The 27,342-nt window shown below is 50.4% G+C and overlaps 2 protein-coding genes across 7 annotated transcripts; both read right to left on the bottom strand.

Moving 5' to 3' along the window:
* Nucleotides 1–18: 18 nt before the first annotated feature.
* INPP5B (inositol polyphosphate-5-phosphatase B) lies at nucleotides 19–18,299 on the bottom strand. Of its 6 annotated transcripts, XM_030039458.2 has the most exons (22): nucleotides 18,132–18,298; nucleotides 17,896–17,975; nucleotides 17,376–17,473; nucleotides 16,968–16,997; nucleotides 16,364–16,474; nucleotides 11,366–11,459; nucleotides 9,822–9,992; nucleotides 8,995–9,096; nucleotides 8,476–8,590; nucleotides 7,692–7,808; nucleotides 6,643–6,830; nucleotides 5,930–6,041; nucleotides 5,656–5,765; nucleotides 4,613–4,748; nucleotides 3,898–4,008; nucleotides 3,128–3,290; nucleotides 2,736–2,971; nucleotides 2,028–2,141; nucleotides 1,564–1,648; nucleotides 1,055–1,182; nucleotides 779–890; nucleotides 19–442 (listed from the first exon to the last, which is right to left on the bottom strand). In XM_030039458.2, exons 1-22 carry the CDS (start codon nucleotides 18,186–18,188, stop codon nucleotides 318–320), a joined length of 2,595 nt encoding a protein of 864 aa, XP_029895318.1. In that variant the 5' UTR covers nucleotides 18,189–18,298; the 3' UTR covers nucleotides 19–317. The 6 variants fall into 6 exon arrangements, with proteins under 6 accessions (XP_029895318.1, XP_040985016.1, XP_029895320.2 ...); XM_041129082.1 differs by having other exon boundaries at nucleotides 17,896–18,299; XM_030039460.2 differs by lacking the exons at nucleotides 17,896–17,975; nucleotides 18,132–18,298 and having other exon boundaries at nucleotides 3,128–3,260.
* Nucleotides 18,300–21,768: 3,469 nt separating this feature from the next.
* Nucleotides 21,769–25,027, bottom strand: LOC115351949. Its single transcript, XM_041129083.1, has 9 exons — nucleotides 24,865–25,027; nucleotides 24,413–24,472; nucleotides 23,828–23,967; nucleotides 23,468–23,566; nucleotides 23,100–23,253; nucleotides 22,746–22,813; nucleotides 22,482–22,618; nucleotides 22,012–22,107; nucleotides 21,769–21,880 (listed from the first exon to the last, which is right to left on the bottom strand). The coding sequence occupies exons 1-9, from the start codon at nucleotides 24,905–24,907 to the stop codon at nucleotides 21,877–21,879; spliced, it is 801 nt and encodes a 266-aa protein (XP_040985017.1). The 5' UTR covers nucleotides 24,908–25,027; the 3' UTR covers nucleotides 21,769–21,876.
* Between the last annotated feature and the right edge of the window lie 2,315 nt (nucleotides 25,028–27,342).

The raw sequence follows: 27,342 nt of genomic DNA, 5'->3' as shown, positions 1-27,342 counted from the left end.
CAGATAAGGCTGGGAAAATACACCGAGATCTTTTTATTTAAATAACGAGGACTTACAAATTCTGAGCTTCAATACAAGTTAAATAAAATACAGCGTAAAGATCAGCTTTGAGATTTTTGCTTGTCTACATACAGCTTATTTAGAAATTTGATACACTTTACAAGCTTGAACAGTTTCAAACAAACAACAACTGTGCCTTCAAAAGCAATAGATTGTATAAAATACTGTGATACCCAAAAAAAGAGCCAGTATACTGTACAGCAAAATATTTTTACAGTAATTTGATATCTAAAAATCAGATTAGCTGCATCTGAAATTCATGGTAAATTGTCTTCTCTCAAGAGGAACTGATGGATGAATTGCTGAGCTTTCCTCTTCTCAGTTATATCAGGTGTAGGATGTCCAGGAGGAGGTCTAAGTAACAAGCCACCAAATATACTAGCTGCATTAAAAAAGAAAAAAAAAAAAGCCACAGGCACACAATAAGAGCCTGTCAGCAGCAGGGTATCAAGGGTAATTCCACCAACCCCAATCAGTCAAAGTGGGAGAATGCCTGGCTTCAGAATGGCATCAGATAAAGCTGATGACCCACCCGCACCTGAGTCACTTTACAACTTTCTTCAGGCTACTGCAATGACTGTTTTTCTATGGACTGTTCGCTCATTATTAAATGCTTCAGAACAGTAGAGGCCATGACTGCACTCACTTTGGAGAAATGTGTTTTGTTGTACAAACTGCAAAGCCCCTCTGAACAGAATGGTTATTTTGCTCGCCTTACCAAGAATATTCACATCCAAATGGTTTTTCCCTGAATTTTTCAGTAGTTCTCGTAGAAATGCCATTAGATATTCAAATACATTTTTATGGCACCCTGGCAGATTAGAGATAATCTGAGGAGGGGAAAAAAACCAAAACAACATTTATATTGAAGACATGGCAATGGCTTGGCAGCTTTATCTACTACCAACATCACCTCGTTACTGGTCTGGCATAAAAGTTTGCCTCCCCTCCCTCCAGAATTACAGAAACAGTCTCACAGAGAAGCCTGTGATACCTGGCTGCTCAGCGAGTAGTTGCTGGCACTCTCCAAACAGCTGCTGTAGAACCTGTAGCAGATGACAGGCTCCGGCAGGCTTTCCAGGAAGAGCAGCAGGGCTTCTGCTACTGAGTGGTTGCTGCCAACTGATCCAAAGACAGTTAAGGAAGAGGCAAGCACAGCGTGATCTATTTTGGTCATATTTCTGCTGAAACACTTTGCTTAGGTCTCCAAGACCTCCTCCTATTGTTTACAGCTTTGAGTTAAATCATTTGACTCCACATAGAAAGCCATTTCCACTGGCAGTTGGACACTTACGTAATTCATCAACAATCGTTCACCAACATAGCAAGGACTTATCAGGGGCATTTGTCCTGATTACAAGGAGTAGTGCAGATCTCAGTTACCCCAAGATGAGAGACGGTAATTTAAAAACCATGGTGGAGTATAGAAGACTGATCAAATCTTTTTCAGCTTTGATCACTAAGGCATAGTGAGCCTTACCAGACATCAGTCTAAAAGGATACGGAGGATATCATGCATTCCTTTGTCCAAACAATCCCGGATTTGCTCAAATTCGGATCTGAGGCCTGGTTGCTGAAACAGGTCCTCCTGCAAAGACGACCATTAGTCAGTCTCAGGGAAAATAAAAGTTATTTGGGTAAATAGAGCAATGTCCTTATAATCTGGCTGGAAAAATTTCTCCAAATTGTTATCAGCACAAATCTCACCACAAGCAGCTCTAGTAAGGCTGCAGCACTGCAGTAGAGAGCAATGCAGGACAGCTGTTGATGCATGCCACACACAAAGTCACCATCACGAAACAGTGTAATCACGGCACCAGGATCGCTTACTACAGATGTCTTTTATCTTTCTTTACCATTGGCCAAACATCCACAGTTAGCAATGATTGCCATTACCAGTACCTTCTTCAAAACTAAAACTAACGCAAAACAAATTATTTTGTGTTTCCAGTACAAACACTGCCAACCTGCTGGGAAGCATTGCGGTACAAGTGATCCACCATCATCCACAGCTCTTTTGGAATGTCCATAGGCTTTTCAGCTTGAACAGCATCATCACTCACTTCTAGTGGCATCAGAGTCTGAGAGGGGGAGGTGTGTGTGGGGGAAAAAAAAAAAAAAAAAAAAAAGGTAGCTAGCCAAGTTCTTATTCTACTCAGCAAAAATGCTTCACAAAGCTTATACCTGAGAATTAAGGCTTGTTAAGAAACCGTGCAACTTTACTCACCAGTCTTCATACAAGACTAGTACAACAGGCACATTTATATCAAAAGTCCAGACAGAAGAAACAAGCTGCTCTCATAAACACACTTCACGTACACTCAGCAATATGGAAATGTTACATCATGCCTCCACATATACACACACACCTCCATTCGACGCGGAGAAAGCCAAAGGTTCCAGAGAAAAGGTCTACATTTGGAAGTTGCACACCTTTTTAAAATGTGCAGGCAGAGCAAATGGGATCTTACTTTCAGTGCTCTCTATATGAAATGGGTTCGTTCATCCACGTGAAGAATTAATGCAAGGTGTGAAGATGGTGCACTGGAGAGCACAAGCTGTTATCAGCGACTATGGACCAGGGAAGTGGAAGAAGGCTCTTTAGCAATAAACAGGACTTAACATCGTTTTAATGGTTCTTGTGGGTTCAGAAGGGAATCTTGTCTTTAACTCACAAGTTTCCGAATGGATTCTGCTGGCATGTCCTGGATCGGTTCCCTCATGTAACACAGAGTATGAATAGGAGACCCAAAGCAACTTGGCAAGTAGTTGCCTGTTACAGATAGAAAATAATCCTTCCCCCTGTTAAGATGCAAGACCAAGATATCTTCAAGTTTTTCCTCTCCAGAGTTTAAGTGTGTAGCTGTTGATTTATTAACAAACACCTCCAACTCAATTGTGATCTCAGCATCTGCCAGAAGATGATAAAAAAACCCATACTCAGTTCAAAAAGGTATTAAACCAATAAGCCTGCAAATAGGCATAGCATTCTCAAAACAGCAGAGAGAACTAAGCCAGAATGTGAAATATTAGCTCATTAACATGAGATGAACAACAGGGAGCTCACCTGATAGAAGAAAGCCCTTACTGGGATTAGCAATCAGCCACTCCTTGCAGTAGGTTTCCTCATCTGGCTTGCTGATAAATTCGAACTGGCAGGGCACTTGTCCATTGCGGATTGTAAACTTTTCTACCTGCAGCTGCATGTATTTAACATCCTCAAAATGGAACTAGAAACAAATGTCAGTCAACATCGAGCAGCAAAATACCCAGATTAACCCTCTTGCTCCTGCACCCCATCTCTTCCAGGATTACATAGGATTACATTTGCTTACTCTGTATGCCAAAGTCGTTTGCATCAGTGGGCCCTTTAAAACAAATGCTCACCTCAAATAACCTCAGTGAAATTTGAGAACAAGATAGCTGTAGCCTCAAATGTCTCATTTGCTTATCTTTTTTAGGCCCCAACACACAAAGCAAATGCAGGTTTTGTGACCGTCTCCAAATCCTTCAGATTTTACATTTTATGTTTCAAACAAGTCAGAGCAAGGGCCACAAACTACCCTCTTACTCTCCCTCTCACCTCCCACCTCAGGGAGTAACATGCCCTACGTTTCAGCCTGGTACTGTGAATAGAATTTAGCTGTATCTAAACAGAAACAAATATTTCTAGGGCTTGTAAATAGAGAACAGCAGGAAGTCAAAATATTCTACTTCTTTGGAACCAGACCCCAGGGTCCAGAATCCATCTAACGTACTTCTACCACTGGAATACACTTCTGGGGTCTAGAGTTGCCCAGTTTCTCCAACGAGTCACAGCACATGAACACACCCTACCTCTCTCTGGGAGAGGGTCACCGAGGGAATGTTGGCATTCTCCAGCTTATCCAGTGAGCGGACTATTTCCTCAAAGGCTTTTCGATAGAGGTCCTCATTCACAACCTTCACCTGAAAAGGAAACACACTGCACCAACTGGCATTTACTATGCCTCTGCAGGACAGCTGTAACACAGCTGGAAACATGAAGTGATTTGATTTTAGCAGCACACTAGCATATACAACACATGTAACGAACAGAGCCCCTTGGAGCACTAATGCTCCAAGATCTCGTCAGGATCCAACAGTAAAGGACCTTGCCATAACTAGCAAGAGAGTCTCCCAGTCAGTACTAGATCAGCTTGTTTTGTTTTGTTTTGTTCTAAAAAACACTACTGTGCTGTCAATGATGTAGCATTCCTGCATTGCAAGTTTCTGTGAAAATTATTAGGAAAATACAAAAAAGGCAAAAGAACACTTCTGAAAAAATACCTACAGATATTCATGCATTATTCTGCTTAACTGAAGTATCATTTAACACAACCCTAGCTTACTATGAACAACAATCCTATCTCAGTATCTTATCTAGCCCACCTTTTAAGCCATTGTTCTCTGTGGATGCCATAAAAGCAGGAGGAGAGGGAAATCAGCAGGAGAACCTCCCTCCTCCATCCCCCTCTCCCCACACAGCGGACGAGGTCAGCAGAGTTATTTCCTTCAGCACTGACGTACTTACCCCAATATCAAACACAGAGCTAACTGGCTTATGATCACTGATCTTCAAAGCCATATGGCTGCGATAGCTTAGCTGAGCAATGTTCTGCCCTTTCCAGAGTATCCGATCACACCATGCTGGAACACGACACTTCTCACTAAAACAGAGGTAAAAATTACAGCTTCCAGGCACAGTTCAGGTGGAGTAACAACGCAAGGCAGAATACTGCTCTCCCTGAGACTCGGTGTTTTCCTGACATGGCCTGGAGCTAGTTCTCTATCAAAGTTGTATTTTCCAGTTTCTTTGACTAGTTATAAAAAATTTGATTGTCTACTATTGGGTATCTCTATATTATGCTTTACTTTCTACTTCTTCAAAGTTGCAATTGTTTATTTTGTTCTTTTGATACAATTAACATACAAAGCAATACTCAGAGATATTTTTGACCATAAGAACCATGAAAAATAAGAACTCAGGTTCTACATTTAAAGTTCACATTTCAATTTTTTTATTTTTTTTTACTGACTGCTGCACAGATTTCATTCCTGCACTTGAAGCTGACATTCCCAGTTTACTAAGAACAGGTCAGCCACTCTGTGTAGTGCATTGCAGGAATGATGGTTCTTGCAGTCTTTTGGAGAATGTGCTCAGTTACAGACAGCACAAATGCACCATTTCGAACCCTAGCTGGTCTGACCTGAGTAGATATCAGCAAATAAAAGATCCTAAAAATTTTGCTTGGTAAAAAAAACCAAACCAAACAAAAAGAATGAAACTAACTAAAATGATTCCTTAATTTTGTACACCTCTAACTAAGAGGAAACCCAATGGATTATTCCTGGAGAAAAGATTAGGAATAGCTGACAAGTAGCAGTGGAAGAAAAGCAACATAAATAGATGTAAACTGGAGATGGATTTTGGAGCCAAGGGAGAGGAACAGCCATAATCTCAGAACTGTTCCTATTTATAGCCATTAGATCTGCAATTCTTTTTAGCTTTGTTTTTACTTCCTTCAGTGGTAACATTAGCCGTTGGTAGCATCACATATGAGGCAATCACCGTACCTTGTGTCCCAGTCATCACAGCCAGCATCATATTTGTATGTTGGCTGGAAAGAAATCTCTCCCTCTGTAAAGCCTTCAAAGACTGCATTTGCGTTCATTTGCCTCTTTAGCTACGAAAGAAAAAAAGATGAAAAATTTAATTTTAAATAAGCTCACGCACAATTCCCATACGAGCTAAAAGGGAGATGTTCGGCACTGAGAAGGCCAAGGAGTACCTGTGCAGTTTCTAACTAGCACCCTCAGCACCACCTGCAGGTAGGTGAGACATCAGTACCTGGTCATATTGGCAAAGTTCTAGAAATGCTTTCTCATCTACAAGCTGCTTCACTTTTGCCACATCCAGTTCCTCCAGCCGATAGTTGAGGTCACCCAACCATAAGATCACACTGAAAGAGAATGTACACCAGAAGTCTGCACAGAGGCCTGAAGATGTCCAAAACGCAAGCTGGCCGTGAGCTGGAAGCACAGCTCCGCAGCAGTGCCTTAAACCATCTAATGCAAGCATGAGCTCTTCTAATCTCAACATGATCAGGTGGATGCTGTGTCTGCTTCTCCTTCAGAGAGAACAAGTAAGAGTGAAAACTTGAAAGAGAAGCTACATTTTCTACCCTTGCTGTTTTTAATTCCTGTTCTGCATGTTTGTCACTACCTCTTAGTAACTGGTGCTTTTAATATTCCACACTGACTAAATCCCACAACCCGTTGAGGAAATCGATGCATATTATTTATTGCCCCATTCCCACTTCATGCTTCAAAATAAAACAAGGCCTGGAAGATCGCAGGCGGCAAGTGACTCGTCAGAACTGTATAGGTGACCACTCTCAAAACCAGGGTTAGAGTAAAGCATTTCTGGCCCTTCCAGGCTGACGATTAGATCACTGGGCACCCCTTCTCGCATCCCTGCTAAGAGAACCTCACACCCCATTACGTTCATAAGGTTCTTCCTTGCCACGTGCAGTGATTCACACAGTCAGACAGGAAGCATACTCGTGTTTGCCAATAGTGAGAGGGGGCAAATTTGGATCCGATTTGCAGAATTGCATCCGAGAGCAGATGTCTTTGAAGTCCTGGTTCCTCCGCTCATATTCCTCCATGTGAGCTGCAAGGTGAGAATTTACAATGCACACGCTAGTGTTATGGAATTTAAACCTTATGGCAACACCACCTTTGTTACCCTGAAAGATAAAGACAAAGACATTGGTCAGAAGCTTCTACACAACAGATGAATCCACACAGGCGTTACTAGCAGTGGACAAGCCAGAAGACATTGAAGCAGACCATTTAATTCCAGAGGAAGAAAAAGGCTGAAAACACCAATTAGTGATAACTACTTCATGAAGTCAAGTCAGTAACTCGTGTGAGGGTTGCACACAGCAACAGAACACAGCAAGCAAGCACATGGAACTCAGTTTGTAATTCAGGAATTAGCTAACACAAAAGGAAATTAAAATCAGTAAGAGAACTGGTCAGTTACTTCAGCAAGTCCCAAAACCTATTTAGCAACAACTGGATCTTTCAACACAAACTGTAAAAAAATTGTAAACGGAGGAGGAAGCACATGGCTGAGCTGGTCAAAAATACCTTTGACAAGTTATAGCTGCAATGTTCACAGAAACTACATTCAAAGGGCACAGACTTCATTCCAATGGTGTGGAATGGCAAGAGGCCAGGAAATCCTCCTCAGGAAAACTAATCTGGATAGACATGTTTCTTCTACTCGTGTTTCCTTGTGTTATTTGCTTTGGGCAAAATCACAGCCAGCATCAAAATCACATGAGAGCAAGGCCCCACACAGCCCAGCACATGCAATCAGAAAAAAACCCCTTCAGAGAAGATTCTCCCCAAGGTCTTTGAGCCTTTGCGAGCACATGGCAATTCCCTCTAGCAATGCCCTGAGCTCACTCAGGGACAGGACTATGTGCTTCTAAAGGCAGCCGCATCCCTTAGCTGGAGGAATAACCACTACATCTAAGGAGAGGGGCTCTCAAGGGATCTTCTAAATCTCACACCTTCTCATGCACAGTTGCCATTCTTACCATCCTGCCCATGATTCCAGTTCCCACAGTCTCAATTTCCACCTCGGAGATGTTCAAAGCAAGGTCTGCTTTCACATATAACAGAAGCATGATTCCCACGAGCCGTACAAGTTTCACCTGAAAAAGAGATCTTGTTCCATTAAATACTAGAATGGGAGAGGTTTGATGAGAGCAGGCACAACGTCCCCCCGTCCAGAACACAGGTCACCACAACACAGATGAAGAAAAACAGAGTTCTAGGCTCATCCGATGGACCAGCTGGGCTCACAGTACACAGGCACTCCAGCAGCACAGCACAGGAAGGAGCTAGGGACCAGCACCCCAGCAAACAAAGTTGGAGCCCAAAGCAAAACCTACAGCACAGGCACAACCCATGGAAGAAGCTTCCTTTCAACAACAGTGACAAGAGACAAAGCAGACCTAAGGAGCAGGAGCCAAAACATAAGCAGTATTTCTACCAAGATACCTTCACAACTCATTCCAACATGCTTTGTGGAGACAGACATGGAAGAAGCTAAGATACTTCCTATTCTCTTCCCCTGAGATAGCACGAGCTTCCTTTATGCGTGGATGCCTAGCTCTGGTCTCCTGTCCTGCGCCCTGCCTCAGCACCCTGCACAGCAACACCACCTACTTCACCTTCAGAGCACTTCTGACTGAGCAAAAGCCTGCAGACAATGAGCCTCTGGAAGATACAGCAATTGAGGACAAGAAAAAGCAAAGGGAAAAGAGGCCCAAGTGGAAAATGATTCCACACTCAAAGCTCCCCAAAAGCCACATTTACCTTCGCGTATTTGGCATCTGGGTGAAGACTATCAGTTACAGCTTTAAACCATTCTTCTTCTTTCGGTGTGTCATTGAAAAAGAAGGCTTCTTTACTCAGATCAAGCTCCTGGAAACTGTGTTAGAGGAAGGAACCCATGGATGCATGCACTTGTTTATAACTCTCCAGCCTTTTCCTCTGGGGAAGAACTAAATCAATTTATACTCACTAAATTTATAACTGAAAACTCAAATTCAGTTATGCTGAAAAGATGTTAAATGTAAAGCTAAATTACTATTAGTATTAAATTGAATGGCATTAAAGATTTTGTAACACTCCAGTGCCAAAGAGTCCAAACACTACCAGAGTAACAGCCCTTTCAGGCTATGCAAACACACATTCTAAAACTGTGCGATGGAGTAAGGCAATGCAAACATTCCTCAGCTGTGGTGTCTTAGCTGAACACCTCCATGCTACAGATTCACAAGCAAGCAACCCACAGTCAAAGCTTGGAAGAACGGGCCAGAAAGAGACACTCACCCCACACAGTAAATGTCTGGAGGCTCAGCATCACATCTCAGCCAAGGCTGGAGGCTTTCTCTGGGTGACTGACCATTCACATTGTATGTCCCAACAAAAAATCTGCAAAGAAATTAACTAAATCCCAGAGCTGCAAATTGTAGAGCTGATGGAAATACCACTATTATTAACCCATGTACTTAATACTACAAATAATTACTTAGGAGTAACATGTTTCCGGGGGAATTAGGAAAATGTGACAAAGCGCAAATCCCTAAAATGATTTAATTACAGTAGCATCTTTACAGACATGTTTTACAGAAGGATACACATTTTTACATATAGTATTAAAAAAAAAAAAGATGACTAGAGCTGTGCAATAGCAGTTTGAAATGATAAATTCCTAGAATGACATGCATGAAAGGATTTCAACCACAGTGAAGTTTTGGTCCTAATTATGTATTTCACCCAAGCTCTTACGAGCTTATTGGAACAACTAAATGCATAAATAGTAAACAGAAGCAGTGAGGGAGAAGGCCAGAGGTGCACAGAATTGATGCATTCCTAGACACAGTCTGAAATAAGCACAGGAAAAAGTCATTTCAAAAGGGCCATTTTCTCAACAAGAACCATGAGGCAAGCCTCGACAGAGACATGAATGAAATCCTTCTCTGCTAATGCCTAAACGAGGAAGGAAGGCTGTTCTGGAAAGTATGGATCATATTTTTCTACAAAATTTCCTATTTGCAGGGATACTAGATGAAATAACGAACATGAGTTATTTTGACAGCGTATGCTAACCAACTTACTCCCTGCAAAAATAAGTTCTTCTCAGGAATGATAATTACCTGAAGCTCTGGATGTGTGTGTAGGAATCCTCCATTTGTACAAGCTGAGATTTAACAATAGTATCTCTTAGTCCAAACTTTGGTTCTGATAAGATTGAAGTCTTGTTTGAAACCATTACATTGGAGGACCGTACCATTTCAGTTGTCACTTCAGGTTTGAGTTTGTTTTGCCTGAAAATGAAAACAAAACTGCATGATGAAACCCGGGATATACACACACCCTGAACAGCTTATTTCTGCCACTGAGGACTTGATTTGCATTTATCTGTCTGTTTCACTAAAGATAGATAATCAGTGTTTGGGAGAAGCAAACAAGAATGAAATGAGCATTTCTTAGAATGGTTCAGATCTCTAGATAAAACCAGTTTAACTGACTGAAAAAACAAATGGTTTTCACCAACCTGGTGCAGCCTGTTGATTCAGCATAGGCCTCACTCACATCTGGATGTTGATACAAAACCTGTACACCTTTCCTGCTTACTGGAACAAGGAGATGCAAATCTCATCTCCCGCTACCTCTGCTCAGCCCTTCTGACCTCAGCAGAAGAATGAAAAACTGTGTTTGTTTAAAAAGCCTTCTGGTGGAAAACTCCCAGTTCTGCCTAGAAAGGAGGCAGCACAGAGTGGGTGGAGGTAGAGGTGGTTTTATTTAGTATCTCATGGCTCTGTGAACTCCTTTTGCAACAGTAATAATACCACAGCTTGGGAGTTCCCACAAGCAAGTGGATGGTATAAATTTAAGGTCAACAACCTGCACACCAGTGCCAAGGACAGCACATAGACAGACTTTGAAGGATATGCAGCACAGTCCACAAAGTCCTGGGAACTGGAAAATGAAACTACCATTTTAAGAGTGTATCTATGAGACACGGTGGCCCTAAGCCAAAGCTCTCTGAATTCAAAATAAACAACGCTAGCAGGTCCTGTCCCACTAAACAGCAAAAATATGCCCAAATAGGGGACTAGCAGGACTGTTTCTGAGAGACTGTGCTGAAATTCCCACTAAAGTTTTGACAGCATGCTTATGCTGAACTTTTTTCTCTCCTAACTAGAATCTGCAGATTCTCTTCTCAAAAAGTTGTAAACTTCTGCTCTAGATCCCACCACCTCTGGGGACTGCAACCGACACGGTTGCCGGCAGATGGAACTAAATAATGCAGCCACAAGATTGCTCGAGCACTGGTGTGTGCACAGACCTCATACGCTGGCACCAGAGAGACCAACTTCCCCACTGGGTTTCCAGCTGAAAACCAGGAAGCCCAGACAGAAAGCTCTCTGCACCTTCTCTTCCTTCCTCTAGACATCAAAGCATCAACAATTTGCCCACTGCAGATCATTCCGTCCATACACAATCACCCAGAAGTATCCAGAACTTTGGTGCTATATATATTTACTGTCTGTGAAGGGGAGGCATAGCTAAACCAGCAAAGAAACATTGCCACCACTTTTACTCCTCACTAGACCTTCCACAAAGAGCTGACGTGCACAACTCTCCCTTCAGCTGCTTCACCAAACCTACACAAGAAGCAAGAGAGATACCATACCTGGGAGCACTTTTATCGGTGCTGTCATGGCTCCGGTTCTGACTAACGGCAAGCTTTTTTCCATTCTGTTTGATGCCTTCAGAGCCAACTGCTTCTGGAAAAAAAAAAAAAAGTTTCACATTAAACACAAAGTGTTCTTTAATTTATCAACACACCTATGCAAACACTGGCAAAAATCTGTGAGCAGAATATAATTTAGATTTGTGTGGAGAAACCAAGCGCCCTGCCATCTCTCTTTCAGTTATCTGATAGATTTAGCTTATTTTGACAGAACTGTTCTGTGACAATGCAGCTTCCCCTCCAGAGGAAGAACCGACGCTAGCATGCCATGCAGCCATGGAGAGCAGCAGAACTGCTGTATGCTGCCTGCCCACTGCTGGAGCGGGTGGCTGTTGGGTCTCCCTTACAGCTAAGCCAAACCCAGGACTTAGCAGCACAAAATCCAGGGCTTTATCCTGGGAATCCAAAAAAGTATGTTAATAACAGGTTTTTCTTTTCTTAAGCAAGACTTCTGAAGGAAGTACAAAGAAAGGAAGAAAAAGGGGAGAAAAAGAAAAACCAAAAAACCTACACTACCATTTAAAGGGTTTCTACCTATCTGCAAATACATAGCAAAGCACAAGCGTCTCCCCGCTCAAGACAGTGCAGTACAGAGTCACGGTATGAAGCCACTGTACCTCAGCAGAAACAAGTGCCTCAGTGCAAACTGCACATTCGTAAAAAAATAACAGGGCTGCTACCATGCAAATATAAGTAAATACAGGTGTGACACTAAACACATCACACTACGTTAGCAAAATTTGACCAGTCTTTCAGCATTTTGTCTCAGTTACAACATTCTGCTCCTACAAGTGGCAAAATAACAGTTAAAAAAGAGGATTCTCCATGGGGGTCTCCATGTTTAAGACACACAAACAGCAACCTCAAGATTATGCTTTTTAGCACACAAATCTAATGATGATACAGAAATTGTTCTTAAGATTATAAGGTTCTAGTCATTCAGCTGAGCTTCTCCTTCAGTGAGCACAACTCAGAAAAACTAAAATGTTATGGCTGTCATAGTACATTCTCCGGGATGAGAGCACAAACCAGAAACAGAACTTGAAGTACTTTACCTAAGCACTCAGAATATAAACAAGCTGACAAGAAGTGGCCATATTCTCAGCTTGGAAAACCTCTTCTGCCCAAGAGCCCTCTGAGAATAAAGACTGTGTAAGAGGATTTATCAGAGGTTGGTTGCAGAAGAGCACGTGACTCAAACCTCACTAGAGATCACACAGCCAAACTCACGTAGAATTGAAGAGGAGCGTAGGCAGTTCAGAGATGCACTGCGAAGCATGGTCTTGGTGAGCTGGGACAGAGCTGTAAATTTTCTCCATAAGCATTCAGTACTTAATCAGTGCTGCCTGAGCCTCTGCAAGTTCTCCCAATAGAGACCATGCAAGGTATCTTGACAGTGACAAGAACCAACCTGAACTTTAGTACTTTTGTAGCAGGGAGGGAGCAGAAGTTCAGGCTTTATTACCCATATAGGACAATGCCACTTCCCAGCATGCAGAAAGCATTAGTGCCAGAATGGCAAGACTTGTGTGCCTGCTCAGTGCTGCTGACACTGCTGCTATGTGATCCAACGATCACAGTCATATATCACACACTTGCCTTCTAACCTCATTAGCGGAAATCAGTTTCAGGTAGGTTTCTCCTAAGAAAGAGATTAGCCCTGGAAAAGGGCTGTTTCCTTTAGATAAATTTATATCTAGATACAGATTGCTCTAGCCAGAGGGATCTATATGTTAGCAATCTGAAGTGGAATATTTTAGCAAGATAATGACCTTGTTCAATAATTGAACTGGCACAGAAATAAAAAGCTATGTGCAGAGATTACAGAACAGCAGAATGTGTATGGCCTGAGTCAGACAGGATTTACAGTTAAAAGAGATTTAAGCAGTAATGAAGATGTTCTTGTTAAAAATGTGCAGTGACATTATAGTACTGTTCTACAGCAGGAAAATGTATCCTTCTGGATAAAGCAGGATCTATGCTTAGTGTTCAAAAGGGAGAATTAAATTAGCCTTGCCATTAGTTACACAAGTCTTAGCCAGTGTCCACTCTTTACTTAATGAAAGCGTAAGCAACAATCCACGCGGGACTGCACTACTCCGGGCTGGAGGGAAGTTTGGTTTTTTCAGGGTTCCAAATGAAGCAACACTGCAGTTGTGACTGTGACTGCACGCGCATGCACACACATAGGACTTAGGTAGGGCATTTAACTGAAATTGTGAACATAAACCGTACAAGGTAAAGCACATTTAAATCCCTTTACAGATGCTCTCATTCATTAGCTAGCCTTAATTCACAGAAGATATAATGAGCTAATATCACTCTACTAGCAAATGGTAGCATTTACACAGTATTTAAATGTGCTTTGATTTGTGTATGAAAGTTGCTAACTCAGTATGCATGTTCACTTACGGACAGCACAAGTTACAACTATTCCCAGAAAACGGCAGACAAAATGTCATTCTATATCAATTTATGTTCCAAAAGACCCCAAGTGATGGCAGAGAGAATTTTCTTCTGCTAATACAAAGTGGGGGGGGGAGATCCCTAGACTTCTCTGACTCAAGAAAAACACAAGGAAGCCTTGAAAATGCATCTTTGTCAAAGCTTAAAGGCATGATTTGATAGCAGAACTACTTCCCAAGGAGGTTACCTTTCAAAGAGTGTTACTATGCTCTAGATACCACAAAAACACACCAACAACGGAGCCGGGGTGGTGTTTCATTCAGCACGTTTTTCCACCTAAGCACATAGATATGCCCAAGTCTCTCCAAGTCAGTTCTAAGCTACAAGTTAAAACACCACTTCTGAGGGGATGTTCCCAGGTCCCTATCATGGCTCGAGCAGTGCTGTGCTGTTCCCCGAGTTACAAAGTTCATCCCTTCTCTCTTTTTTTTTTTTATTAATACACTACTGATAAACACAGAAATAAAAAGAAGGAATGCCAGCAATACCAGACCGTGCCTTCAGAAATTAAGAGGAGCCCAGCCCAAATGAGGGTGGGCAAACTAGAAATGGTATAATTCAAATTTTGAATCCCACACTGACTTCCAGGACTTGCTTTAGCCCTCCACATCTTCTCACATGTGTGCTCTGCAAAGAGGGAGAGGGAAACGGCGCCGGGAGGCATGGGGATTTGGCATCTGCAGGGAGCACCGACCCCACAGGAGAAGGAGGCCGACATCCCACCGAGACCGCGCAGCCCACCCAGCAGCGCCCAGCAGCAGCTGAGAGCCGGCAAGCAGCGGGCACGGAGTGTGGCACAGGGCTCGCAAAGCCACAGGAACCCTGGAGACCTCGCAAGCAGCCCCGGGACTGCCGGAGGCTGCCGGGTTCCGGATGGGGCGATGCTGATGGAGCCCCGGCGCCGCAGGCAGCTCGGCTCATAGAATCGTTTAGGTTGGAAAAGACCTTCAAGATCATCGAGTTCAATCGTCAACCCAACACCACCGTGCCCACTAAACCATGTTCTGAAGTGCCTCGTCTACGCATTTTTTGAGCACTTTCAGGGACGGTGACTCCACCACTTCCCTGGGCAGCCTGTTCCAATGCCTGACAACCCTTTCAGTAAAGACTTTTTTTTTTTTTCCTAACATCCAGTCTAAACCTCCCCTGGCGCAACTCGAGGCCATTTCCTCTCGTCCTTTCACTAGTTACTTGTGCGGCTCCCGCCGCACCTGCGCCATTTGCTTCGCTCCCGCGACTCACCTGCCCGCGGCGCGGAGGCCGGAGGCAGCGGGGAGCTGTGCCCGCCGCCCGCCCCAGCCCGGCCGCGCCGCTCGCCCCGCGCCGGCTCCCGGCTCCCGGCTCCCGGAGCTGCAAAGCGCCGGCAGCCCCGGGCGGGCGGGCGGCCCCCGGCCCCGCCGGCCTCGCCGGCCTCGCCTCGCCTCCCCTCCGCCGCCGGCGTTCCCCCCGGCCCCGCCGCGCCCTCGCAGGGCGGCCGAGCCTTGCCAGAGCGCCCGGCGTCGGGCGGCCCCCGGGCCCCCGGGCAGACGCCGGGCCGCGGCCCGCGACGAGCCGGTCAGCGCGGCTCCCCCCGCCCGCGGCGGCTCCCCCGCCCGCCCCCGCTCCCCGTCCCGCGGCAGGAGCCGGCGGGTCCCCGCGCTCACCTCGGCGGGGCCGCCCGCCCGCGGACATCGCCGCCGCTGCTCGGCGCCGCCAGCCGGCCCGGCCCCAAAGCCCGGCCCCGGCAGCCGGAGCGCCGCAGCCCAGCGCCGCACGGGCGCCCCCGGCCTGGCCGCGGCGGCAGCTGCCAGCGCGTCTCCCGCGGGGGTCGATCCCGGCGCTCAAGGCTCCCCGGGGCCGCCCAGCGGGAGCGGCGGGCAGCCCCCTCCGACCGAAACGGGGGGCCAGGGCCGGGCTGACCGCGGCCGCGGGCAGGGAGGCGAGCCGGAACCCGCGCGGCCATGCCCCGAGCGGGCAGCGCCGGCTGCCACCCGTGAAAACTGCCCGACTGCGCCCGCCGGGCAGGCGGTTAAGAACGGCGGGAGGGCAGCGGCAGGAGGACAGGGACAGGGGGACAGGGACGGGAGGATAGGAACGGGAGGACAGGGACGGGAGGATAGGAACGGGGACGGGCGGACAGGGGCAGGAGGACAGGGAGCAAGCTGCCACCTTAGGAACTCCACCTGGTCTTTCACAGCACTGGCTCAAAACGAATTCCCATTTGGCCTTTGGACCCCACAAGTGGCAGGCTGCTTGTTGCAGCACTTGCATCTGCTCAGGCAAAACGCTGCTCACCTCTGCTGAGCTGCCCGAGGATGGAGAATCGTCACACTTGCAAACTGTTACAGTTCTGCCCAAGTTTCAGCAGCAGAGAGGCCAACGCTGCTCTTCCACAGGGAGAAGAAACACAGAAACGCAACACGCCAGCTAAGACTGCCAACGCCTCCACCACCAAACCCACGGGCCACATCCAGTGCACAACAGAGCTCGTACCTGGGCTGCACCTGCTGACCTCCTGGAGGAATGTGCGCGTGTGGGAACCAAAAGGCAACCGCACCATGAGTCGGTCATCTGCTGAACTTATCTGGATAGTCACATCAGAGCCTAAAGACATTGGGAGAAAAAGCTCTTGTGGTTAGTGGTGACAAGCCTTCAGAAACCTTCAGAGCATTTTCTCTACTCTACAGCAGCTGGTGCATGCATGCATGCATGCATGCAGACTTCAGCAACAAGCCTCCCCATACTTTCTTATCATGGCCCTTTTCCACATTCTACATGAGAATGCCATTTAAAAAAACAAAAATAAGCGTTTGTGATTTTGATTCTGCTCATTCAGTGACAGTAATTAATCTTCCAGTAGCAGTTTAAAAGCGTTTGGAAAAAATCGTGCCTTTGGCTGAACTGGGGTGATGATACTTGTTAGCATGAACTGAATCGTGGCAAACAGCATGCTGAGTTCCCCAACAGCAGCAAGACAAGATCCCCCCGGTGAACAGTCTGGATTACAAGAGCCCCCACTCCTGCCTCACTGAGTGTTGCTTGGCACAGGGCCCGGGAACGCCTGTAACACAGGCATTACAGCAACAACAGAACTTACCGATGACATGAAGGTCACTGTCAAGTACAACTGTAAAAGCAAAACAAAGTCTGGTTACAAAGCTAAGCAACAGGTTTGCAGACCACGCTGATACTTTGAGGTTAGTGAGCGTGCCAAGCTCCTCAAACCACAAATGCTGCTTGTACAAACAGAGCCAGGCAGAACAAACCTGCCAGGGTAGGAGGCCGTGGCACAGGGTGCTCTGGGTTGCAGAGCAATTCATCTAGCAGGGCCCTTCCAGCTATGCCATTTGACACACAAGCATCACCAGGGATTACAAATTGAAGAAAAAATGCAAAGGCTGAATAGGTCCCAAATCTCAACAAGCAGAACAACAAAACATGGACTCCAAACCCCTGCATCCCCTTCTTTGGAGGTGGCCACTAAGCCACCAAAGCGCATTAGTACCTTCTTCCACCGCGAAGCCTTCTGTGATAGGGATAACTTTCTCCAGCCAGACATCCTCAGCTGTGATGGCCATCCGCCGGTGAGTGTACACATAGATCCTGCAAGCACGGAGCAGATATGGAGGCAATGCCTCCTCGGTTCTGGCATCTCCGCAGGTTATGGACAGACCCCATCCCAACCCATCCCATCCCATCGCGGCTGCCAGCGCAGCCTCGTGCAAATCCCAAAGCAGCTCTTCGGCCGCATGCCCACCCACCCGCCCCCCCCCGCCGTCTACAGAAGACCGTAGGTATGTTCCTGGTAAAAGGCCCCAGACCAAAACCTCCGGGCCGGGGCTCCCCTCGCCAAGCACCCACGCCGTGCCACGGGGGAAAAGGCCCCGGCCCGGCCCCGCTGCAAAGTCCCCGGGGTCGGAAGGAGTTGCCGGTCGCTCTCCGAGGCCTGTGCGGGACCCGCAGAGCTCCCGGCGTCCCCGCGGACGCTCCTCCCGCCCTCCCGCCGGTGCGGCCCCAGCACCCACGCGTGCTCCCCGCAGCTCTCCACGAGGCCCAGCAGCCGGCTCTCCACGCTCTCCCCAGCAGCCAGGACGCCCTGCACCGCCTTCACCGGAGGGTCAAGGAAGAGCGGCGAGAGACGGGAGCCCCGCGGCTGCCGGGGATGGAGGGGACACGGGACGGGACGGGGGGACGGGACACGGACGGGGACCCGGCCCTCCCCGCGCTCGGCCGCGCGGATCGAGGCCGCAGCAAAGGATACGATCCGGCAGGTCGCCCCCTCCGCCAGGCTCTCCTGGATGGCCACCGACTGGTCCATCCTCCGCGCCGACAGCGCACCGGACGCCGCTCGCCAGGCGGGGCCGCGCTCCCCGCCAGCGCCTGCCCCGGCCCGGCCGCCCGGCGCGGCTGTCGCGACGTGTCGTGCCCGGCCCTCGGCGCACCCCCCCCCCCGACACCCCCCCCGCCCGCCGCCGCCGCCGCGCTCGGGGGGGCGGAGCCGCCGCCGGCACCGCCCCGCTCCCGCTCGGCCGGGCCTCCCCCGCGGCGGCGGCGAGCCCTCAAGGCGCTCCGTTAGCCCCTCGCTCCGCGACCGGCCGCTCGCCGGGCCTGGCCGGGAGGAGCCGCCGCCGCGGGCGGCAGAGGCCCCGGAAATAACGGCAGCCCCGCGCGGTGCGGCCGGGATCGGGCCCGGAGCGGACGGCAGCTCCCGGCGCCGCTCCCCGCCGCGGGCGGCGGGTTTCACAACCGAGCGGCTGCCGTGCAGCTGCGCGGCGGGGCGCGAACGGCTGGGGAGGCCGCGACACCGGCGGGGGCTGGTGGGCAGCGGCAGGCAGCGGCCGGGAGCATCCCGCACCCCCCGAGGGGAAGGAAGGGGAGCGGGGGTCTGCCGGCTCCGGGGCCGGCAGAAGGCCGGGGAGGTTCGTCTCCTGCTGAAGTCAGGGGAGGCTCGCGCTTCAGTAGCACCTTGAATTATTTTGCCGTTGAATCTCGAGAAGACCCAGCTGGCATAAGCCAACTTCTGAGCTGCCGGTTTATTATGCAAATTGATTAATGCGGAGTGTGTAAGCAGGCGCTAGAAGATGTCACCAGACAGAGTCTTTTGCATAGCAGAGATAGGAGAGTTTGGCCTAGGCCAGCTCTTTCCATAGACATAGGAGAGCGACAGCCAAGATCTAAAGATTAGGAAAAAAAACCAAGCAGCCTCTGTTCAAGTAACCACTCTGCCCTCTGCCCTTCCGCTCCCTTCGCTCCAGCAGCCGTGCGGAGCGGACGAGACACTGCAAAGAGGAAATGAAAGGAGAACAGTCTGAAATATCTGCTGTAAATGCTAGCCCTCTATTCCTAAAAGAAATGTGGTGTTGAGCAGTATTTCTGAGATAGAAAAACCCTGCGTTTTATCCTGCTTTCATTTGCTATGGATATGCTGACATCGCGGCCTGAAACAAACACACGCCCCAAACCCTGTGCTGCAGTTTCCATGCACCAGAACAGCAGGCTGGCTGAGGCTGCCCTGCAACGTGGAAGGGGCTGGCTATCATTTCAGTGAAGCTTTTTTCATCCAGCCCCACATCCGCTGTACGACAGCTTCACAGCCTGCAGCACCTTGTAAGGGCTAGCAGAGCAAAGCCTTTCTGCTGGTGAAGGCACAAGGCTTCCGTGGGCCAGCCAGCGCTGTGCCTCAAACCAGCACACTCAGGCTCTCCCTCCACTTCCCACGATTTGCATCGCGTTCAGCCACGCTCAAAACACCGTCACTGACCAGGAAACCAACACACAGATTTTTCTATTTTTGCAATCTTTTTTTTAGGGAGACAATAGCGGCGGAGGACAGCAGCATCTTTGCATGATCGACAGCGCATTGACACCGGTGAATTCTGCCCAACAAGCTACACACCAGCTCTGGATGATGCGATAACAAGCTGGGGGGAGCGCCAGGTGGGTGGTTCATGTTACAGGCTAATAGTGCTCATGTCTCCTCTACCTTTAGCAGTAGAGAATCACAGATGTGAAACAGCATCATCTAAAGCATGAGACACTTTTAGATTCATCCCATTTTCCTGCCTAAGAATTGGAGGTGAAACATGGAGTTACTAATTTTACCTACCCAGACAAGAGATATTTCAATACCAGAGCAGCTTTAAGCTAACAAAGAAGAGGGTGCCCAGAAAGGCTGCGCTGCAAGCAGATTATTAACTAGAACAAACCCTGTGCCTTCAGTCAAGGCAGAATTTTCCAGTTTTTAAGCAGGCTTAACACCCTCTCCTGAGGTCACTCATTCTAGCATCTGCAGTCCCAGCAGCACAGAGGCACACACTGCAGCAGCTCTCACAAACAGTAATTTGCTTGCAAGTCTCACAGGCCTACAGGTTTTTGGCAGGGCAGGGAAGAATACCTCTTTGTGCATAGATTAAGTCTATGCACAAAGATTATGCCTTAGTGCATAGACAAAGTGCTTTTCCTCTGGATACACTGGGGGAGTCTCGGTTACAAGTATTTAAAATTCACTGAAATGTAAGACACCAAACCAGAGCCAGGACTCAGCAGTCCCAGGAAGGTGCAGGACTTACAGTGGGAGCTTAGGAACGAGGGGTAGGATTTGGGATCAGCAGCAGGGTCCTGTGCAGGGCAGCTACTGAGCCAGGCGTAGTGAACTCCAAGCAAGTGTAGCTGCCCAGGAGCAGACACGGAGGGCCAGCCAGAGGAGCAGTGGTGGTGGCCCTCTGCTAGTTGCGCAAGAGCAGCAGTCGTGCTACCACGCTGCATGAGCAGCCCCCACGGGAAAGAAGTTTTCCTTGCGTAGGCTTCAGGAACAGCTTCAAGCAGCTCAGCCAGCCATCGGTAACCTGTACCCTGCCAGCTGGGCCAGGAGGGCCCCAGCCCTTAGGGCAGCTGCATGAGCTGCTGTTGGAAAGACAGGGAAAAACTACTGCTGCTTAAGCGTGCTAACAAAAGGGCTTTCCTGCCGAAATAGCCACCCAGGAAAGGGGCACAAGAGGAGACCTGGCTTTCGCCTCATGCTTCAGTGTCCCTCGCACACAACATTGGCTTAGGTACCAAGGGCCGCTCACAAAGCACGAGCGAGGCAGTAACAAGGCCCTGGGGCACCTGGAATTCATCCTCTCCCATTGTAACCCAGAAGAGGCTTGAACTGAGACAGGGAAGCAGGTGGAAAGGGTGGTGTAACAGTGGAAAGGGGAGAGCATCCTGCGGAGGAGGGCATCCCACAGGGCAGCTGCTCAGATCCCCCCTGCTCTCCAGGAGCTTGGGCAGGGAACCACTGTCATCGCTGTGACCGGCCAGAGGTATGAAGCAGAGCGCCGGCTCGCCACGCCAAGCAGGAGCCCCGCATCCACCCGTGGTCAGGACCTGCCATTCACTGAGCAGCTCAAAAACGGGAGGAGTCCCTGGGCAGAGTGCCGAGCAGATGCCTGCAGCCTCTTCTCGAAGCAGAGTGTGCAGGAACGTTGTGCTACAGGACAACATGGACAGAGACTGGAGCCCATGAGCAACCTGCAGCCGCTGCCACCGTGTTTCGCCCAGAGGCCTGGGGTCGCCCCGTGGGCGGGAGGCACCTGCACAGGGGGAGAAGCAGCCATCTGCAACTGGGCCACCTTGTTCCTGGGACAGGGACGTAACAGAGGGCATTCGATCGCGGCCTTGACTGAAGTCAGAGAGCAACAGGGATCCTAACGAGCGCTGTGGAGCTCCGCTGCAGGAGAGCAGGCTGCGGAGCACCCGGACTGCTGCTTACACCCAGAGGGAAGCGAAGACCCTGTAATTCAGGAGGGGGACCACCCCACATGCCATGAGCTTCATGAGCGGGGCCAGAGTCACCTGCCCAGCACTACTGACGTGAACTTTGCCGTCCAGTTTCAGACAGCTAGCTTGCAGGGTAGCTGGGCAGCACTCCTGGTAACAGGCAGCCTTCATCCCACCAGCACAGACTGGTTTGGCAGCCTTGCAGGCTTTGCTACATCCCGCCATGTAATTCAAGCCTGTCTTCTTCATCTGGAAGGAGGAGAGAGACATTAGCCTGGGGGTCCTGCCAAGCCTTTAGTATTCACATTACAGGAACCATGCAGGCTCCTGGGCACATCCCTGCATCTGGGCTGTCCTGCTCTTTAGCCCTAAATCCATACCTCACAGAAGTCATGCCCGACAATGCATCTAGCAACAGTCTTCTTGCCTTTGAAACACCCATCCCCGTGACAGGAGAATGCTGCACACACTTTCCCCTACAAGAGAGGGCCAGAGGAGAGACTGTATATTCATCAGTCTGGAGAGCAGGACTCCCAGGACGAGAACTGAAATTCAGACAGCCCTTCTTTCATGAGGGCTCCTTTCCAACCTCCCCCTCTGTTCTGCGGTTTTTGGCCAGTGCTGTCTCAGGCATTTTAGATACAGAGATAAAAGATTAACTGCGCCCCATCTGAAACTGCAGGAAACTTTAGTGAAACACCAGTGTAGCAAACAAGTTTCAAGCCTCCTTTTCCTTCCTCTTAAGAGGGCTCTGCAAAGATAAGCACCTTCCCCTCCACATAGGCTCAGGAAAAGGCTGCAGTGCCCCATCAGTCCCCACACCCTCCCTGTGGCTGCGAGGAAGGCTCACCACGCAGTCCGTTCAAAGTCTTTGAACCGATGTAAGTGCTGGGCTTGGGAGCAGGCCTGTTTGACAGGGCTCCTTACGGACTCTCCTCTTTCAAAGCTCATTAAGGATTTGTTCCCCTTCCAGGGCAGCTTTTCACCCTGTAAAGCAGGTGCAGGAGGAACCTCTCCCTCTCCCCCCCACTCAGGTGGGAGCTCAGCCGTCCCAGCGGCTGCAGACCCCAGGAGAGCCCGTGGCTGCAGCAGCATCTGCCCAGCCAGTACCTACGTTTCGGGGCGGAGGCCGGGGGGTGGTGGTGGTGGTCGTAGGCGGCGCAGTGGCAGCTGGCAGGTCACCTGCAGACACACGAGGAGCCCCGTGAGGCTGCGCCCAGCACACAGCCTGCGCGGAGGCCTCCACAGCTGCACACAGGACAGATCACCAGCACGGCTCACAGTGCGGCCAGAGCTGCTGGGCCACCCTGTCCCCTCGCCTGGCTCCGAAGGAGAGAGAGCCCCAGGGCAGAGGAGACGCAGGGATGCAGCCGCAGCCAGCCCTCTGCAATGGGTTTTGCCCACCCGTCTCCCTCCTGTGCGGCAGGATTAACCTCAGACCGCTGCCGGGGACCCCATGGGCAGTTACCGTAGGAGCTGGCATTGAGCTGCAGGCAGAGGGGAGAGTCACAGCAGTCCAGGGCACACTGCTGCGTGTTCACGCTGCTGTTGGTCCTGCACATCTCTCTGCCACACGCGCTGCTGCAGCTGGCTGTGTAGTTCGTGCTGGAGAAACGATAAAGCTGCAATAGCAGAGCCAAAGGAAAAAATGCTAGGAGTGTGAAGAGATGCCATTAGAAGGAGCAAAAATAACTGACAGACTGCCACAGAGAGAGAAGGGAAACAGGAGACCGACACAGACTTAATAGAGTACTGTGGATCCCTGATATAAAGAAAGAGAAAACAGACTTTCCCTATCACAGCCCCCCTGCACCCCCATCTCAGCAAGCTCCGTACCTCACAGTAAGTCTCATTATGGCAGGTCACTGTTTTGTTGGCGTGGGCTTCATCCTGGTAACACCTCTCACCAGAGCACTGAAAGCTCTGGCAGGTGAGCTGGAGGGAGAACACACGAGGGTGTCACCGTGCAGCAAAGCCTCCTCGCACGGCACCATGGTGCTGTCCCCAACCACAGCCTTGCTGTCTGGAAGGGCTGCCTCCACACGCCCACCCACCATGCCCGAGGTCCTCCCCTTCCACCCCAGGAGATGCTCTCATGGGACTCCTGGCTCTTGTGAGAGACCAGTTGGACTAGAGACCCTGTCCGTGGGGCTGCAACAGCCCGGCCAACGGCCCTCTTTCCATTCCCTTCCTTACCAGTGTTTCTTCGGTACCATTCACAGAGGCGTTGGCGGCCACCGAGGCGTTGGCGGCCACCGAGGCGTTGGCGGCCACCGAGGCGTTGGCGGCCACCGAGGCGTTGGCGGCCACCGAGGCGTTGGCGGCCGTGTTGTGCTCTGGAAAACACAAAGTTCCCCCTCGGTGAAGGAAACACCAACCTCGTGCTCAGCAAGCCCTGCATCCCTTCCCAAGCCATGGCACAGTCCAAAGGGATCTGTGGGAACCATCAGTCACATTGTGGTTGGGCTGTGGATGGCAGTCAGTGACAGGATGTCCCAAACAAGGTCCATTTGCAGCCCAACAAGCAGGTCAGAGACAACAGGCCACCGCAGCAGCACTATGGAGAGATGTTACAACAGCTTCTCCCTCCCCCTTCCAGCCACATTGCATGTGAAGAACAGGCTTGTCTGGGGTCAAAACCTTGAGAAAAGGTTCCTCAGTGCAGCTCCATCCTACAGAATACAGCCTGGAGGGGACAGGGACAGACTCCCTGTTGCACCACACTGCCTTTGCCCTGCTTCCCACAGGACCCCCAGGTTTCCCTTGGGGTGCAGAGCTCACCTGCTGTGGCAAGAGGGTCCTGGACGCAGAGTTGCAGAGCCAAGATGCAGAGCAGCAGGCCTGGAACACAGCAGGGACGACTGAAACCACCACGTCTGCTGCCTGCCTTACCCACAGCCCAAAGAGCTGCCCCAGCAGCACGGGCAGGTCACCCTCAAAACACCAAATCCAGCCCCCAGCAGCCTCCCTGGAGCAGGGTGGTGGCCAGTTCCCCTCAGGGAGGTTGTGGGGAGCCCCACAGACACACCTGAGGTCAGGGACCCATACTGGCTGCAGGGGGCCAGCCCTGCTGCGAAAAGACCCCCCCACCTGCCCAGAGCCACAGGTGACTGGTGGCCATCCCTCGCCCCAGGGAGCCTCTGGCACAGTCTCCGACAGCTGGGACAGGGATGGACATCCTGGGAACACTGGGACAGACGCTGCTCTCCATGCTGTGGCAGAGCCCCCGTTACCTTGAATGGGGGGGATGAGCCATCGGCAACCTGCCATCTTCATCCACCAGCAGCTTCACCCGGGACCTGGCAGGAAGAGGGACGGTCAGAGCTGGGGAGCAGGAGGGGACAGTCCAGTGGTCACTGCCGCAGTTACTGTGGCACGTGGTCCCTGCGTCTGCCTGGCGCGTGGCTCAGGACGAGGTGGCAGAAACAACATCAGGACAACTTACATAAGAGATTTTTCCTGTTGAGGCTTTTTTTTTTTTTTTAAGAAACCTTTCTCCTAGGAAATTCTACAGCCTTTATTCTGGACACCATGGGACACCAGAGGAATCCAGGTTGTTCGGCACTTCATTTTTGGTCCCCGCAGCGGCAGGACGTGCTTTTCAGGCAGGATTAAGTGCCTGGCAGTAACAACACCCACCAACAGCACCTCTGAAAACTGCAGTCCAGGTTTTCTCCACAGGCTCTCAATGCAGAAATCATCTAACATATAAATAACCAGATAATTCAGCACCCTCCCTTGTCACTGTGCTTGCCTAGACTTTAGGGAGCAACAGGCAGGCCCTTTCAGCCACAGCTGCAACAGCGGGCCGTTGAACAAGTGCAGAAGGGGCCTGGGAGGTGCCTACCCCAGACTGAACCTCCTGAGCCACCAGCACGGTGCTGGTCAGCACAGCCACACACCCCAGCAGCGCCGAGTGCCCACTCCCGAGGGGCAGTCACTTCTCCCCTGCAAGCTCAGCGCAGCACAACCTCTGGCTCCAGCTCTTGTGCCAGCAGCAGCGCTCCCCGCTCAGGGCACAGCCGCGCCGCTGAGTGGGAGCGGGCGCTCTCCCCGGGGGTGTTTGTGCCTGGGCTGTGCAGGAGGCCCAGAGCACCCCCGGGGCACCGGCTGCAAGCACCTTTGGGGAAGAGAAGGCACCTGCTGGGGCTCGCCTGGCTCCTGCCTGTGCTGCTGCTGAGTGCCCCAGTCAGCTGCTGGAGGCTGCAGGGAGCTGCCCCCCCAGAGGCACGGGGCAGACACCCCAGTACAGGTCTACGCTCTACCTCCAGTATGAGCCCCGGGGCTGCAGCACTGTGCCACGTGCGGCCACGTGCTTGCAGGAGCGATGCTCAGCCCTGTGGGCTCAGCCCCTGGACATCCACAGTCGCTCCCTCCCGAGAGGCTCTGCAAAACCACCGAGGCTGCCGCAGCCACCTGCCACAGACAGGGCCCAGGAGTACAGCACAGCTGCTGGGGAGCAGGAGCCCCTCGGGGAGCCACCTGCTCCCGTTGGTGTGGTAACCCTTCACCAGTGCTCACAGGCAATACACAGAGCTGCAGGCAGCTGCCAGCAGCATGAAGGCAGGGTAGTTACACGTGACAGTTCTTTGCTGATGCTGTTGCAAATGAAGATGTGACCCACCAGCAGCAGCACCCGTCACAGGAGAACCCAAGCCCACCAGCCCTCAGAAGTCAGGGCAGCCAGAGAACCCTCCATAGCAGTTCTTGCTGTGGATAGACAAAGTCTGGTGTGAAAAATGCCTGTTTCCAGACATGCCTCTGCAACAGGTCCTCAGGACCTGGCAAAGAGCAAAACACAGGCCTGTTAGTTCTGGCACGCAACTCGTGGAACATAAACAGGAACACTTACAGCTGAAGTAGCTTTCACTAGCAAGATGTGGAAATGCTCTGGATCATAAAGAGCCATTGCACTGCCAACACTCAAATATTTCTGATTAACTTACGATAAACAGTCACATCCTTCCCACCTGTCCATCTGTGTCTGTGTCTCCCCTCCCTGTCAGCCCACACCGCAGCCCCCCAGCCCAGGACAGTGGCACAAACATCCCTTTCACGCAGAATTTCCCACCTGCCTGGTCTGGGCACCACGGCCCTCAGGCTGCGACCAGCTCACTGCCCGGACTGAGCGAGGAAACCAGGCAGCACCGCTGTGAAAGCAATACAGGCTGGCCAGACGGGGTGGGAGGCAGGTGTGCCGTGACAAGAGAGCTGCCTGGCAAAGCTGCTGCAGCAGCTTGCTCCTGAGGGTGGGCACTGGAGCCACCACTGCTTCATGGCAGGGAAAGCAGAGTTCTGCCAACAGTGGCTAGGCTTCATGACGGAGCACGTTCAATGGACAGAGGTTTTCTGCTGTAAAGCTGCTGGTTACGTCCTTGCATGTACCTCCACGCTGCTGTCAAGTCCTGACTACAAAGAGGTGTTTGCAGTTTCTCACGGCCCAGTCCCTTGCCTGCTGCTCACCCCCATGGTTTGGGAAGTTCTGCCGGCTTTGGTGCTGCTTCCCATGACACCCAGCTCTCCACTGTAGGAGTATCTCTCCTTTCCATTCAAAAATCTTTACCTGCTTAACTAGGCAAACAGTGCAGACGTGACTCCATACAGGCTCCAAGGCCAAGTTCTCCAAAGAGCACTGTAACACTCCCCTCCTGTCTTGTGATTTAGGTCCAGTTAGCATTCCCCAAGGACCTGCAGTGGCTGAAGCTTGCATA

This window comes from Aquila chrysaetos, chromosome 16 (genome assembly GCF_900496995.4).
Source record: "Aquila chrysaetos chrysaetos chromosome 16, bAquChr1.4, whole genome shotgun sequence".
Taxonomy (NCBI): Eukaryota; Metazoa; Chordata; class Aves; order Accipitriformes; family Accipitridae; genus Aquila; species Aquila chrysaetos.
Note: the sequence above shows the minus strand (reverse complement) of the source record. Positions and strands in the feature narration are given on the sequence as shown.

Excerpts from the sequence above, each read along its gene's own strand:
- INPP5B (XM_041129082.1), bottom strand. The coding sequence starts at position 18,188 with ATGGACCAGTCGGTGGCCATCCAGGAGAGCCTGGCGGAGGGGGCGACC. Across the intron at positions 9,097-9,821 it reads ACACACATCCAGAGCTTCAG|ATTTTTTGTTGGGACATACA; the intron begins GTAATTATCATT and ends ATTTCTTTGCAG. Across the intron at positions 5,766-5,929 it reads AACTTTGCCAATATGACCAG|CTAAAGAGGCAAATGAACGC; the intron begins GTACTGATGTCT and ends TTTCTTTCGTAG.
- LOC115351949 (XM_041129083.1), bottom strand. The coding sequence starts at position 24,907 with ATGAAGATGGCAGGTTGCCGATGGCTCATCCCCCCCATTCAAG. Across the intron at positions 22,619-22,745 it reads CCCGGCCTCCGCCCCGAAAC|GGTGAAAAGCTGCCCTGGAA; the intron begins GTAGGTACTGGC and ends CCTGCTTTACAG. Across the intron at positions 22,108-22,481 it reads GACTTTGAACGGACTGCGTG|GGGAAAGTGTGTGCAGCATT; the intron begins GTGAGCCTTCCT and ends CCTCTCTTGTAG.